At 39.0% G+C, this 12,873-nt stretch overlaps 2 protein-coding genes across 2 annotated transcripts; one reads left to right on the top strand and one right to left on the bottom strand.

Moving 5' to 3' along the window:
* Nucleotides 1-313: 313 nt before the first annotated feature.
* Nucleotides 314-5,556, top strand: cipca (CLOCK-interacting pacemaker a). The gene is made up of 4 exons (XM_037072281.1): nucleotides 314-462; nucleotides 2,005-2,121; nucleotides 2,770-2,939; nucleotides 3,131-5,556. Exons 2-4 carry the CDS (start codon nucleotides 2,016-2,018, stop codon nucleotides 3,896-3,898), a joined length of 1,044 nt encoding a protein of 347 aa, XP_036928176.1. The 5' UTR covers nucleotides 314-462; nucleotides 2,005-2,015; the 3' UTR covers nucleotides 3,899-5,556.
* A 91-nt stretch (nucleotides 5,557-5,647) lies between these two features.
* zdhhc22 (zinc finger DHHC-type palmitoyltransferase 22) lies at nucleotides 5,648-10,639 on the bottom strand. Its single transcript, XM_037072282.1, has 3 exons — nucleotides 10,353-10,639; nucleotides 8,274-8,831; nucleotides 5,648-8,178 (listed from the first exon to the last, which is right to left on the bottom strand). Exons 2-3 carry the CDS (start codon nucleotides 8,827-8,829, stop codon nucleotides 7,901-7,903), a joined length of 834 nt encoding a protein of 277 aa, XP_036928177.1. The 5' UTR covers nucleotides 8,830-8,831; nucleotides 10,353-10,639; the 3' UTR covers nucleotides 5,648-7,900.
* Between the last annotated feature and the right edge of the window lie 2,234 nt (nucleotides 10,640-12,873).

Below are 12,873 nucleotides of genomic sequence, written 5' to 3'. Positions count from 1 at the left end.
TTGACAATGTTTCATACATAGTAAAAGTAATAACAAGTCATTCAGTCCATACTAGGAGGCTGTGGTGCATTAGAAAATGATATACACAACAACAACAACAACAAGGCAGTGAGACAAAGACACTGTTTTATAAGTGGCCAACCAAGGGGGGTTATTTATTTATCCTTATACAAAAAAAATCTTATTCATTCCTTCATTCATTCATTCATTCATTCATTCATTCATTCATTTATTCATTCGGAGAAGAGGAGTGATGGGGGAAAATACCACAAACACTCCACTGTAGGAGCTTATTCTCTCCAGTAGATGGCAGTAATGACGCATTAGGAAATGCCAGCTGCCATAAAACCACAGAAGAAGAAGCAAGAAGACGCTAACGTGAAACCAGAGTCGAACGCAATTTAACTACAACCCTGGATGCCACAATAAACGGATATTTGTTTCCAAATAAAGGGCGTCTTGGTAAGATTTGCTAAAATAATTCCAATAGCCAAATAGCTTATTGACTCTCTCGTGCTGTGCTGGAAATATAAGCTAAAGATACGGTCGCTAGCGTCGTCTAGCTGGCTGAGCTAACAGGTCAGGGGCAGGGCAGTAAACAGTGAGCCAGGCTACCGTGGGTAACGTTACAGACAATAAGAGCTAGCTAATGATGCACCCCTCCTGCTAATAATTTAGGACTTCTGCAGCTGCACAGTTATCTAAAAAGTGAAAGTTAAGCAGTGTGAGGCAGTCACCAGTAGGTTAAATGTGGTAAACAGACAATAGTTAGAGTCGACGAAGTTGCTTGCGTTAACAACATTAATGCTAGGTTAGCTAGCTGTAACCAAGTCATGAATATTGAGCAGTTTGGATAATTAACTTATTATTTTTGTGTTTGCGTTGACACTGCTCGTCATTACTTGGCTTTTAGCAATGGTGAAATGCATCACGTTACACAACAGCAGCGCTGTGCGTCAGTCAGATTGGCTGCGTGGGTGTAAAAAGGCCGTTTATGTCAAGCTTAGCTCAATGAATAAATAACTTTATTATTGCCACCTAACCAGCTTCAACTTTAAGAACAATTTAAATTACTTGGGCTTATCATAATTTGATGAGTATTTTCTAGCCAATACCTTAAAACAACATCATCCTATTTGTGGGGATGTTCACAGGTAAACATGGTCCGTACAGTGCTGGAAACACAAATCTTTATAATAATCTGTGCAGTTTTCTCAATACCAAAGCATTTTAAAGCAGCCCTTTCAATTAAAGCTTAACTGATAACGTATCAGCTATTTAATTGCTTCCCATCTATTTTGATAATAGACATAATTGCCAGTTTGAGTTATTCTTTAATGAATGGCACACATTTGCTCATACCAGCTTTTTGAATGTGATTATTTTCTGGTTTCTTTTCTCATCTATGCAAGTGAACTGAACATCTTTGGCCTGTGGGAACTGAACATCTTTGGCCTGTGGAAACTGACTGACATCTTTTTCTGACATGTTTTAGTCCAGACAGCTAATCAATAAGTCAAGAAAACAATTATCAATGTAATGATAATAATAACTAGGATTTACAGCAGGGTGCCTGCAATGCCTTTTCTAATGTGAAACTGGTGTTTCTGAGTTTCCTGCCTCAAGTCTAGAGTAGACTGATCAGGGAGATTGCAGTGACCTACTGACCAGTCATTAGCTATGAATTATTTGTCAATAATTTATAGGAGCACCGATTAAATAGCAGTTCAGTCTGTTAAATGTCCTCCGCCTCCAAGTGAGCTGAACAATTCTGTGCAATCATGAACCTAAATTGGCTGAGTAAGTTTGGAAACAAACCAAGTAATGGAGTGTAAATAATGCACAAGCAACTTTGTAGTTAAAAGTTAGGTTAAGTCTCACTGGGCTGTAATTAACCTATATTACAGTCTTTGCTTTCACATTTTAATTTGATGGATGGTTTTGTTCATGTCTGTTACTTTTCAACTCTTAACCCTCCTCTCCTCTCCTTTTTTTTTTTTCCAGAAGAGACCACCATGAACAGTTTTAGTAGCCCCAACAGGCACAGGACATCAGCGTTCACCAGGACAACATACCTTGGAGCACCCAAGTCGGACCTCGAGAGAGATTCAGGCTTCTCAGGTTTGATTCAATTACGTAGCCCTTTCCTTGAAGCTGCTGTAAGTGATTTTTATGGATTCCCTGCCCACGTCATCCAACCAGGATAAAAAACAAGAGGCATCTTGTCTGCTTGTTTGAAGATTATAACTGCACATTTATGTGTTGACGTAGAGAGGAGAGAGGGGATTGCTAACTGTAAAACAAGACTGGAAGTTAACTTCAACAATGACAACATTTACAGCACCTTTAAATTCTTTATGTTTTGTGATATCCTAGTCTATGTTTTATGTTGACAAGGTTGTATTGCCAGTGTGGCATGTGTTGGGATTGGGTGTACGCTTATATAATTAGCATTTTCATTATTAGAAGAAACGGCCCACGTCAAAAACAAGGTCAACCCTAATCAAATGTGGAGATCTAGGTCACATTTTCTATGTAGGTTATCTTCTACTGGGTCAAATTGCCTTATGACTTTTATTTACAATCTGAAGACTGACCTGGATTTAGATTAGCCCTCCTCATCAGGTTGATGGTATCCTATTCCAGATGCTTATCTACATCTGCCACTGTTGTCATAGTACTAATGTTTTGCATCAGGTTCACAATAGAAAGGTTGGTGTGTTGGTTTAGGACACAATGAGACCCATATACTTGTCTTCTTCCCCTCAGATGCCAGCTCTGAGTACCTCAGCACAGTCGATCTGACTGACTCCGAAGATGCAGGAAGGAACGGGTCGATTCTCGGCCAGGACCCGGCTGGTCCCCAAGTGGCTGTGATGGGAGGGTCATACCCAGGGCTGTCTCCAATGATCATCATGAATAACTTTGTCTTAAAGCAGGTAAAGAACAGCAGCATGTGTGCCTCTGCCTCATGCTGTTCATTTTCTTACTCATGTCTGCAGCTTGGGGATTTTTCCTCTGAAATTTGATTTAGCCCGGGACAGCATTTGCAGGTGTTGCATCACAGGAGGTTGCATCTTGCTCAAATGCACTAACATGATATTAAGGGACTGTTTTCTTTTTTCTTTAGCCGTCCCAGATGGCTCCAGCAGAGAAACAGTGGGGCTTTTCTTCCCCCTTAGAAGTGATGCCTCAGTCACAGGTGGTTCTTCTTCAGCCCATGGTATCAAATAGTAGCAGCAGCTCTCCAAAGACGGGCTCTGAAAATATCCGACAATCAAAAAGCTACATGCCCATCCTCAAGTCCTATCCCAAAATCGCTCCACACCCTGCAGACGCTCCCAGTAAAAGGGTGGGATCATCAAAGGTGAGGACGAGTTCCACATCAAGATATGACCAGCGGCAGAGAAGGCACCACCGCAGCCACCGGCTCTATGGCTCCCCCAGCCCACAGCCAACACTGCAGACTCCAGTCAACCCTATCTCCAGCTTTGAAGCAGCAAACAACCAGTCACAGGCAACCGAGAGTCGGGAGCAGCTGAACGACAAGTCTCTCTCCCCGCTGGCAGGGACCAGTTCTCTGCTGCCCTACACAGATGAATTGAGGACTGAGATTGACAGCGACAGGATGCATGCTGAAAAGTACCAGGATCCCTCCTCCATGGACACTGACAAACAGAAACGCTTCAGCAATACCTACAACATTCTCAACAAATCTGGCCTGCTGGGAATCACCATGCGCACAGATCAGCTGATCAAGGAGAATAAACGCACACAAGGCCAGCTGCAGCAGCTTCAGGAGCAGACGGCCCTGCTGTTGGAGGCTCTGAGCAGCGGTGACCCGCAGCTCTGGTCTAAATTGCAGCTTTCTCTGCAGCACGCAGACAAGGAACAATAGGGAGCGAAAATGATAAATAATCCTGGAGTGATACAGTATATTGATGGACATGACCAGCAGTTCTCAATCAGAGCTTCTCAAGGTGATTTATTGAATGTGAAAACATACATCACGAAATCTTTATAGGAAAAGCTTTAATCATTACAGCATCTAGCGTTACAACTAAAAGAATTACTTATAACAAATTTTGCATATACTTTTGTCAGAGTCTTAAATCTGCAGGCTGCAGAGCAAGAAACATTTAGAACTGCTGGTCTAACACCAAGCTGAAGCACATCCACTAATCTGAAGTGGGAGGAGTTAAGAAGCATGCTTACATTTCAAACCCTTGCCTATAATGAAATTTCTTGCCTCTCCTGCAACGAAATGGCAAGTATCACTTGCAATAGGGCTATGGCTTCTATATATTGAACTCCTGATTGCATAAAATGCATGCCTTACAAAACGTGAGGCCACATGGGGTTAAATCCTTATACATGCCTGAGCATCATCTTTACTTTTTGAAATAGAAAACCTAAAGCACCTTTACGAATAGGACGATGTCTAATTCTTTTGTTTACTTTGTTTTTGAATTGGACGGTAAATTAAACTGAGTAAGCACATGCCTCTTTTGTGAGGAACTGTACGTACTTACAGCCCATATTCTCAAGGCCGGCTCACAGTGAGAGTCCAGAGGGATGGCAAAACCATAACTTTGTTTATATTTTTAATAATTTTCTTACTTGATGTCAGTATTATTTATTCAAAGTTATGTTTCTGACCAACACTAAAGCTGTGTGAATAAAAAAAACAAACCAAGCACATTATAACACGTTTGCCTGTTCTGCAGTGAAGCAAGCTCCTTTTCTCAAAACACACCTTTTGTAGGAATTTGCAAAAAGCATAAACTGTAGCAAGTCAAGTGCTGTAGCCACATAATATTTCTTGCATTTTGCATTTTTTGTTGCCATGTTCATTCCTGCTGCTTAAGCTTCGAGTGATGTGTATTTATTGAATCCTCAAGGCAAAGAAAATGACAGCTCAGTAGGTCCTTTAAGTTTCATATTACAGACTCTTGCACTTTAGTTTTTAAGATTACTGACAACATTTTTAGGAAAATGTTACGACTTGTACCCCTAAATGAGCATTGTGTCTTGATAAAACAATGTGAATATAAATGTTTATCTGGATGCCTGTGCCTTTTTGGATATGTTCATGTTTGTATTTCATATCAATGCTTGAAAAGCTTAGCTTGTGAACTTCACGTGGAAGGAATCTGAATGTACTTTAAGGTCTCCAAAGAATAAATATTCTTCGAATCAAAATAAATCATGCCCTGATTAGGAAATCCATCCTAGTTGTTGTAGATAATAGCATGAAGACAAATTAAAACATAAAACAGTTCAGTTTTAGATGTTAAGTTGAGGTTAATTGCTGTCTTATTTATTTCAGCATCAGTACTGTTGCAACATTTTGTAATCATGCATAGTTTTAAAACTAAGACATAATGAAGGCAGTTTTGGTTACAAAGGGCAGAAGGAGCGTTACAAAAACAATTTTACGGTCACTTTTAAGAGATTGTTTCTTCTTCTTGTTGTGAAATGTGCTTTCTGTATCGTTTCTTTAGCAAAAGTCACTTTGACTAACAATGAACTGTCATAAAAACTGTTTGAAGATCACTTCCTTTCAGTCGTTTATTTCACTTTAACCGTCAATTAATCAAACTTTATTCACAAAGCAACTTTCAGTGCAATTGAAATGTGATTCACAGTGCTTTACAAGTGATAGACAAAATCTAGGACAGAAAAAAATTAATTTAGACATTCATGAACACAAAAAACCCAACCATCCCAAGTTAGACTGTGCAGGAGTTTGCTCCACATAATTTGCCTAATATTTAAAAGGAAAAAAAAAAGTTGATAACATGAAATAGAACCAGAGTGTAGTTTTTAATAAATAAAATAAGAAGATACTTAGAAGGTGATTTGAGCACTTTTATTGATATAACAGGAATAGACAAAATAGCTCTAAAAAGTATATTTACTGAAGTCCAAAACATCTTTGACATGATGTTGAATATGTCGCAGCATAACAGTGAAAAGTCCTTACTAGTATCATACGGAGCGCCCTATCATCAGCAGTATAGTGGATATATCCCATCTTTGGGGTCATCGCTAAGCATGAGTTTATGGCACATTGTGAATAATACCCTGGATAATAATTATCATCTTCCCATTTCCCGCCCATTCTTATAAAGGAGCATGTTACTTCGCCCTCATCAAAGCATCATGAGTCACATTCACTTGAGGAGAAAACATCAGGCTTAACGTGGGACAGCTTATTCTCAGAGCGGTGTCGTCCAAGCCTGGCAGTTTACACTATAGACACATATTATGGTTTCCTTGTCTGCTAGCCCTTAACGTCAGAGTATATTATTGTTGTAAAAGCTACCACAAAGTTCCTGAATGTCACATCGTAGCATCCTACAAGGAAGTGTGGAAGAATAACACTCTACTGGTAATCTCAGAGCAATGGCACAGGCGTTGAATGGTAACACTTTATATAAGGGTACACATGCAAATAGGAAAACTCAGTAGTTTACCATGATGTCAACCACAAAATGTTTCCTTCTACTTCAGCCGTGTAGGAGAATGCTGCAACACTGTTCTGCTGTACTGTGAAGCTCGAGAAATGTTTTGTGGACCACAAAACCCTTTCCTCAGTTTGTTTATTCAGTTATGGAAAAGATAAATATTTCTTAGTTTGTATTATTACCTCATTAATATTGTAAATAATACAATTCTGAGTTTGAATTTCTCTTCCAATTCTACATAGCATCCCTTTGATAACAATATATGATCTTCCTATTTGTTAATCGCTAGTTTTTTGTTAATCTTCCATATTAATGGTGTCAATGAGGTCTTACTCATAACTAAAGCACTAATTGAATTGAATGAGGGTTAACAAACTACTAACTTTAGAATGGGGAACACATTCTTCATTAGAAAGACTTAATTTAGAGTTATATGGACACCATCAATACTTCAATTAAATAAAAATGATACCTTATGAAGTCCATACTGAGCAATACCTTCCTTACTTACCTCAACAAGCATTAATTAGGAGGTTATTAAAGGAAAACTCCTGATTAATGGCCTAATAGTTGTAGAATGTGGTCATGCAGAATAGGCATTAGTAAAAGCTTGATACTTACCAATAAAAAGGCAATAAGCTACCAATATATAACTATTTAGTGGTAAGTATGTGCACCCTAATTTAAAGTATTACCGTTCAAGTAAATAGCATAATAAAAAATCGCGTAGCTGCAATTGCATGCACTTATGCAAAGCCATTTTTATAATCCAATGCATGTGGAAGAGCACGTAAAACTGCAGGATGTCCTAAATCATTGGTTCTCAACCGAGACCGTCCCCAAGGGTGGTCACAAGATAATGTCCAGGGATCGTGAGACAGTTGTGGAGAAAAAAAATAGTATTTCAGATTGGGGAATGTTTTTTACATAGCATTGCCTATACCAGTGATATAGTTTGCCCTAAAATATTATTTAGTGTGTTTGTGAAAGAGGCAAAGTGTGTTCACATGTGTTCTGATTGGGCACACACACACACAAAAAAAAAAAAAACTCTACTTTTATTTTGGCACTTTCAGGATGTTGTGAGATACGAGTCCCAGTGCTGGAGCGGGGTCAAAATCCCCAACCTGAATTGTCTTGTGGGTCGCGACTTGAAAAAGGCTGAGAACCACTGTCCTAAACAACCTACTTATAAGTCTTAATATTGCCTTGTCAAAAGCTGCTTACTTAACACACTTACACTATGCGCTTACTCAAAAGTTTCACACTTATATATGGCTCCTGTCCTTAAAGGAATGTGTGCTAACAGCTAACTATTTCATGGATTAACTTTAAAGGTCATAAAGCATCCATTAAGTGTTTCAAATCAATCACCACGTGGATCCCAAGGTAGCGTTTTCTACAACTCTCGGCCTACTTAGAGCCATCGCTCAGTCCTGTTTGTGTGCATCTGTGTCGTCAGAGCACGTCTCCACAGTCTGCACGGGCAGAATAAGGCCAAGGATCCAGCGGGTGCCAAAAACGTCCTTGAGGTTGGTTTTCCAGGGGCTGCGGTTCTCCACAAGCTGCCCCCTCTGCATCTGACACCAGGTCTGTCCCCGGGCCACCAGCAGCACCTGCTGGCAACAGAAACCTGCACAGACCAGGCCGATACCGAGCCACACGTACAGCATCAGCACCAGGAACAGCTGCAGGCCTGAGATGGTTCCTGTGGAAGGGGGAGACGGAGAGAAGGGAATGTTTAAATCCCGGGACGTGTGTTTTCTCTTAACGGCTCGAACTGGACAAGCTGAGCAAACTCACCCATGAAGAAGTAACCAGTGGAGAAGGGGAGGAGGGTGAGGAAGGTCAGCGGGTTCTCAAAGGAGATGGAGTACTCCACGGTTAGAAAGGCCACACCGAGAACCAAGGAGTACAAGCAGGTGCACGACGTGTAGATGCAGAACATGATGAAGTAGCGCATGTTTTTGTTGCCAATGCAGTTCCCGGTGAAAAAGCAGTGGTGGTCCCTCTTCAGGATGACTTTCTTACACAGTTTGCAGAAGTGCCGGCCGTTCAGGAGGTAGTGCGCGTCCACTTTGTCCGAGCAGTGCGGCGAACACACCGGAACCGCCGTCTCGTTGGCGCTCTCGGCGGGGTACTTAATAGTCATTATGTAATTCCCCAGCGCGTTGAACATCAAGAAAAGGAAAACAACGGTGTGAAGAGTCGTGGAGCCCCTCAGCGACGTGTCCGGGCTCGGGAAGATGGTTGGGATGAAGAAGCAGAAGTGCAGGATGAAGGTGACCGCTGTAGCCATGAAGAAGTACGCGGGCGCCACAGCATTGAGCAGCCGCAGTTTTAACATCCTGGTGAACATGTCTGTGTGAGAGGGAAGACACAGTGAGCAGAGGGAGGAGAGGAGTCATTAGGAAGGACACAAAATTAATCTCCATTTTAAAGGTTTACTATGACTAAGAGGTTAGAGGTCAGCACAATAAAATGTTGGCATTTTACATTTGCGCAGACCACAGATAAGTTGACAGCAGATCGGAATAACCCCCTCACCCCTATACCACCGAGCCCTGAGCAATTCCTTGTTGGGAGAGAAGGGTAAGGCAAACTGCCAAGGCCACATGGCCCTCCAAACAGAGGTTTTTCAGAGGCCATATGTTTTTTTTTTTAGATAAACGGCGATGGCATTTAATATCAGACTTGCCACAGCAACATAAGAGAAATCCCCACAGCTGAAGAGGCCATATTCTAAATGGCCATTTTACAGAGGGAGTTCTGAGGGTCAAGAGGTCACAGAGGGGTAGGGTGAAAATACCAAGAGTTTTTCAAATGTTTTTTTTTTTTTATCTGACAAGTGAGAGACCAATGTTTGAGACAGCACACAGAACATAAAAAGCCCTTAAGTCTCCACCGATGTGCTTTGCAGAATTGCCCGTTTTCAGAATTTATTGTTGATCAGGTTGTTAAATCTGTTCTGAAAGAAAGAGAGATTGATACCATCATCCAATAGCAAATAATTCCCAAATATTAGGTTTATCATAATATCCTCTGATTACTTACAGTTTAGAGTTAAATATATTTGCAAATTCAGTATTTATTTTCTTTAAATTATAATACAGCATTTGTTTAAACAAAAATACCCTTATGTTGAGGGTCACTGTAACTGATCATGATAATTCTAACTGTGTAATACTGTGTACTATAAAACCATGATATTTTCTGAGATGGTTATTACTCACACCATCACAACCCAAATATATACACCTATTTCACACCTTAATGGTCCTGTGTTTATTGTCACCCATCTTTTTTTGTTTTCCGTGTTTTTCATTTCATTTAAATACACTGAGAGCAACTTCCTTATACATACTCTACCAACAACATCTTATTCTAGGATTTAGTTTAGACCTACTCCCATGAAGCATCTTGGTGAAAGAAAACACACCGTCTTTTCGGCTAAAAGACATCATGACAGATGATGTGATCTCATTTAATAAAGAGTCTGCTGCAGATGAAAAACTAATTTTCTTTGCAAACTAGGATCTGGGGACTCCCAGGGGCCACTGAGAATACCAAGAATATCTCACCATGTTCACTGTGATCTCCTAACCCACAGCACTAACACATGTGTCGATCACCAAGAGAATCAGACCAACACATGAAGGAAGGAAGGAGCAGCCACAGATTAAACCTTAACCATGGGTCTTATGGCAGCCCAGTGGATGCCCCGGGTGACAGAAAGCATATGCATCTCAATCGAGGACTATCGCAGTTTTCCTCCTCCAGGAAACAGATGAGACCGGTGCCAGCGATGGCGTCAGTCATTTAACTCCCATGACGACGCAATTAAAACGATTATGCGGTGAATCCGTCATGATCGCTGCCTACCTGCAGACGTCGGGGAGCGGAGGAGCTGTCCGTTCAGCACCGCGGAGCCTCGGCTCGCAGCTCAGCACGCTCATTCAAACGCACCCAAGGAGCTGCGGAGCCACATCGATGTCTCCTCTCATTACCGGGGTGTGTGCTCCTTTGTCTACCGCCGCCTGTTGGTCTGGATGCGTCTCTTTTTTTTTTTTTTGTTTTTTTTTGTTTTTGTTTTTTCTTCTGGTCTTTATGTTTTATTCATTGTTTACTCTACCCGCCTGTGAATTTAATTTACAGCCCAATTTACTCACCCTCGTAGGCAGACTACATCCTCATCGAGTTCTGTGGAGGAAAAGCCTTTTTTTATTCATTTATTTTGGCTTAATCAGTAATAATGAAAAATACTTTATATAGACCTTTACATGTGCAGTGCTCATATTCTGTCTGCTCATATTGGTGTTATGAAATAGTAAAACAGCAACAGTGTAAAAACACTTGGACACTAAAAGTGTCAAATAAAAGCAAAAAGTACACTACTTAAAGCAGGCTATGCTATAAATAAATGTACATATAAACACTTTTTATTGACTATTTTCAATAAAAGGTTAATTCAGAATTCATTAACATCTAGTTAGTGGGCTGTGCTCGCCAGCCCACTATGGACACCCTATAGCAGAGAGGAGAGCAGCGTCCAGCTCAGACAGACAGTTAATAAACAAACTGTATGTTCATACTTACTCATCACCATGGTTTATCACCTGTTGTACATGTAAGTACTCATTTCATCTTTAATACAGGAGGTTCTATCTTATATTATATTATATTATATTATATTATATTATATTATATTATATTATATTATATTATATTATATTATATGTTGCAGATTGAACATATTTGAACTTGAGAGAAAGATAGAGACAGATTAATGTTATTATAACCTGTAGTAGTAGTTGTAGTTGTAATTGTAGTATTAGTATCTGATTATTAGAAGTATTGTTCAGAGATGGCATAATATATGAAAATTAATAAAAAGGGGGTAACACTTAATTAAATATTAGTTAATAGTTATTTCACTGCTAACAAAACATGTAAATGTTGATAGACATCAGTTGCAACTTTATAATTTTCACAGATGAATTAAACAGTATTTATTAACATTTACAAAGTATCATTTGTTTGTCAACAGTGGAATAGCTATTAACTGTAATTAACTATATATTTACCATTCATCAATTTAATTATAATTCATTTATGATAACAGAAATAGTAATAATAGTTTTAAGGATGTCCACTCAGTTTCTGTATTAGTTTGTGGATAGTGATTTATATATATATATATATATAATAACTATATCTTGTAGTGTTGTTAGTGCTGTATAACTGTTATTATACTTTGGTCTGTATCAGTCATCTGTATAAATGAACAATACATGTTGATGCCCAGTTTTTACTGTGTTGATTGTTACTTCTGACTGTAATTATTATAAGTAACTCATCTCTCAGTGTGCAAAATATATCTTAAAGTCAGATTAACTCCAACGTTCACATTATAGTTTTTATCAGTGCCTGTAGTGTTTCGTACGGCAGTGTGTTGCCGCCACGATACAAAAAGAAAAACAGCTCAGTATCATGTTATAATGTGAAAAGTTTATTGTTATAATTAAAATGTTCATATTTTAACATGATAATGTAAAATATATTTTATAACATGAAAATCTCTTATTACATGAAATGTAAGTTGTCACATTATAATAAGAAGTGTTTGCTGTTATAATGTGATCAGTTTGTATCTCATGATATGAAAATGTCTGTTTATTATGTAAAGAGCTGTTATCATTTTAAATATATCCTGAGCATTTGACTGTTTTTATTATATTTCATGAATTGTATTTCAAAATGTATGAAAATGTATCTTGCTGCACTTTATTTCTCACTATCAGTCATTTTAATGTCTACAATAAATATCGATTTCTAAATGCACATATAAGAGTGACAGAAGTTGTGTGAACAGGTCTGATAGCAGCTTCAGTCGAGGAAAAAGCAGAAAATATCAGTAAACTGGATTATAGCGACAAAACTTCAGCATGCTTTAATATGAGTCGGATCTCAGAAGAAAAAACATGACAGCTATCTGTGTCGGCTGTTTATATTGCCACAATTCTTCAACTTCTTCCAGATATTAAGTTTATTGTGACTTTGCTGTTGTGAAACATTGCTATTCCTACTCACATTCAGAGTAGCCGTCACACTCATTTCTTGGTTTTGTCACAGTCATAGATGTGTAGCCTGTATTTCTAGTTTGCACTTGCCCTCCAATAAATAGCCTAATAATAAACCAGTGTTTCATTGCTTTTAAAGAATTGCAGCTGAATCGCATGTCTTTTAAACCTCAGTGTTATGATGATCTGAATAAACTCATGTTGACAATAATCTGTTGACACAAAAGAAATGGCAATTGCATTTCACTCACAGCCACACAGGATACACAGCTAAGTAGTTAGCTTTCTATAAGTACTTCGTTTATTAATTTTACATGAATTAA

This window comes from Acanthopagrus latus, chromosome 16 (assembly GCF_904848185.1).
Source record: "Acanthopagrus latus isolate v.2019 chromosome 16, fAcaLat1.1, whole genome shotgun sequence".
NCBI lineage: Eukaryota > Metazoa > Chordata > Actinopteri > Spariformes > Sparidae > Acanthopagrus > Acanthopagrus latus.
The sequence above is the reverse complement of the archived record's forward strand: the minus strand, read 5'-3'. Positions and strand labels throughout refer to the sequence as shown.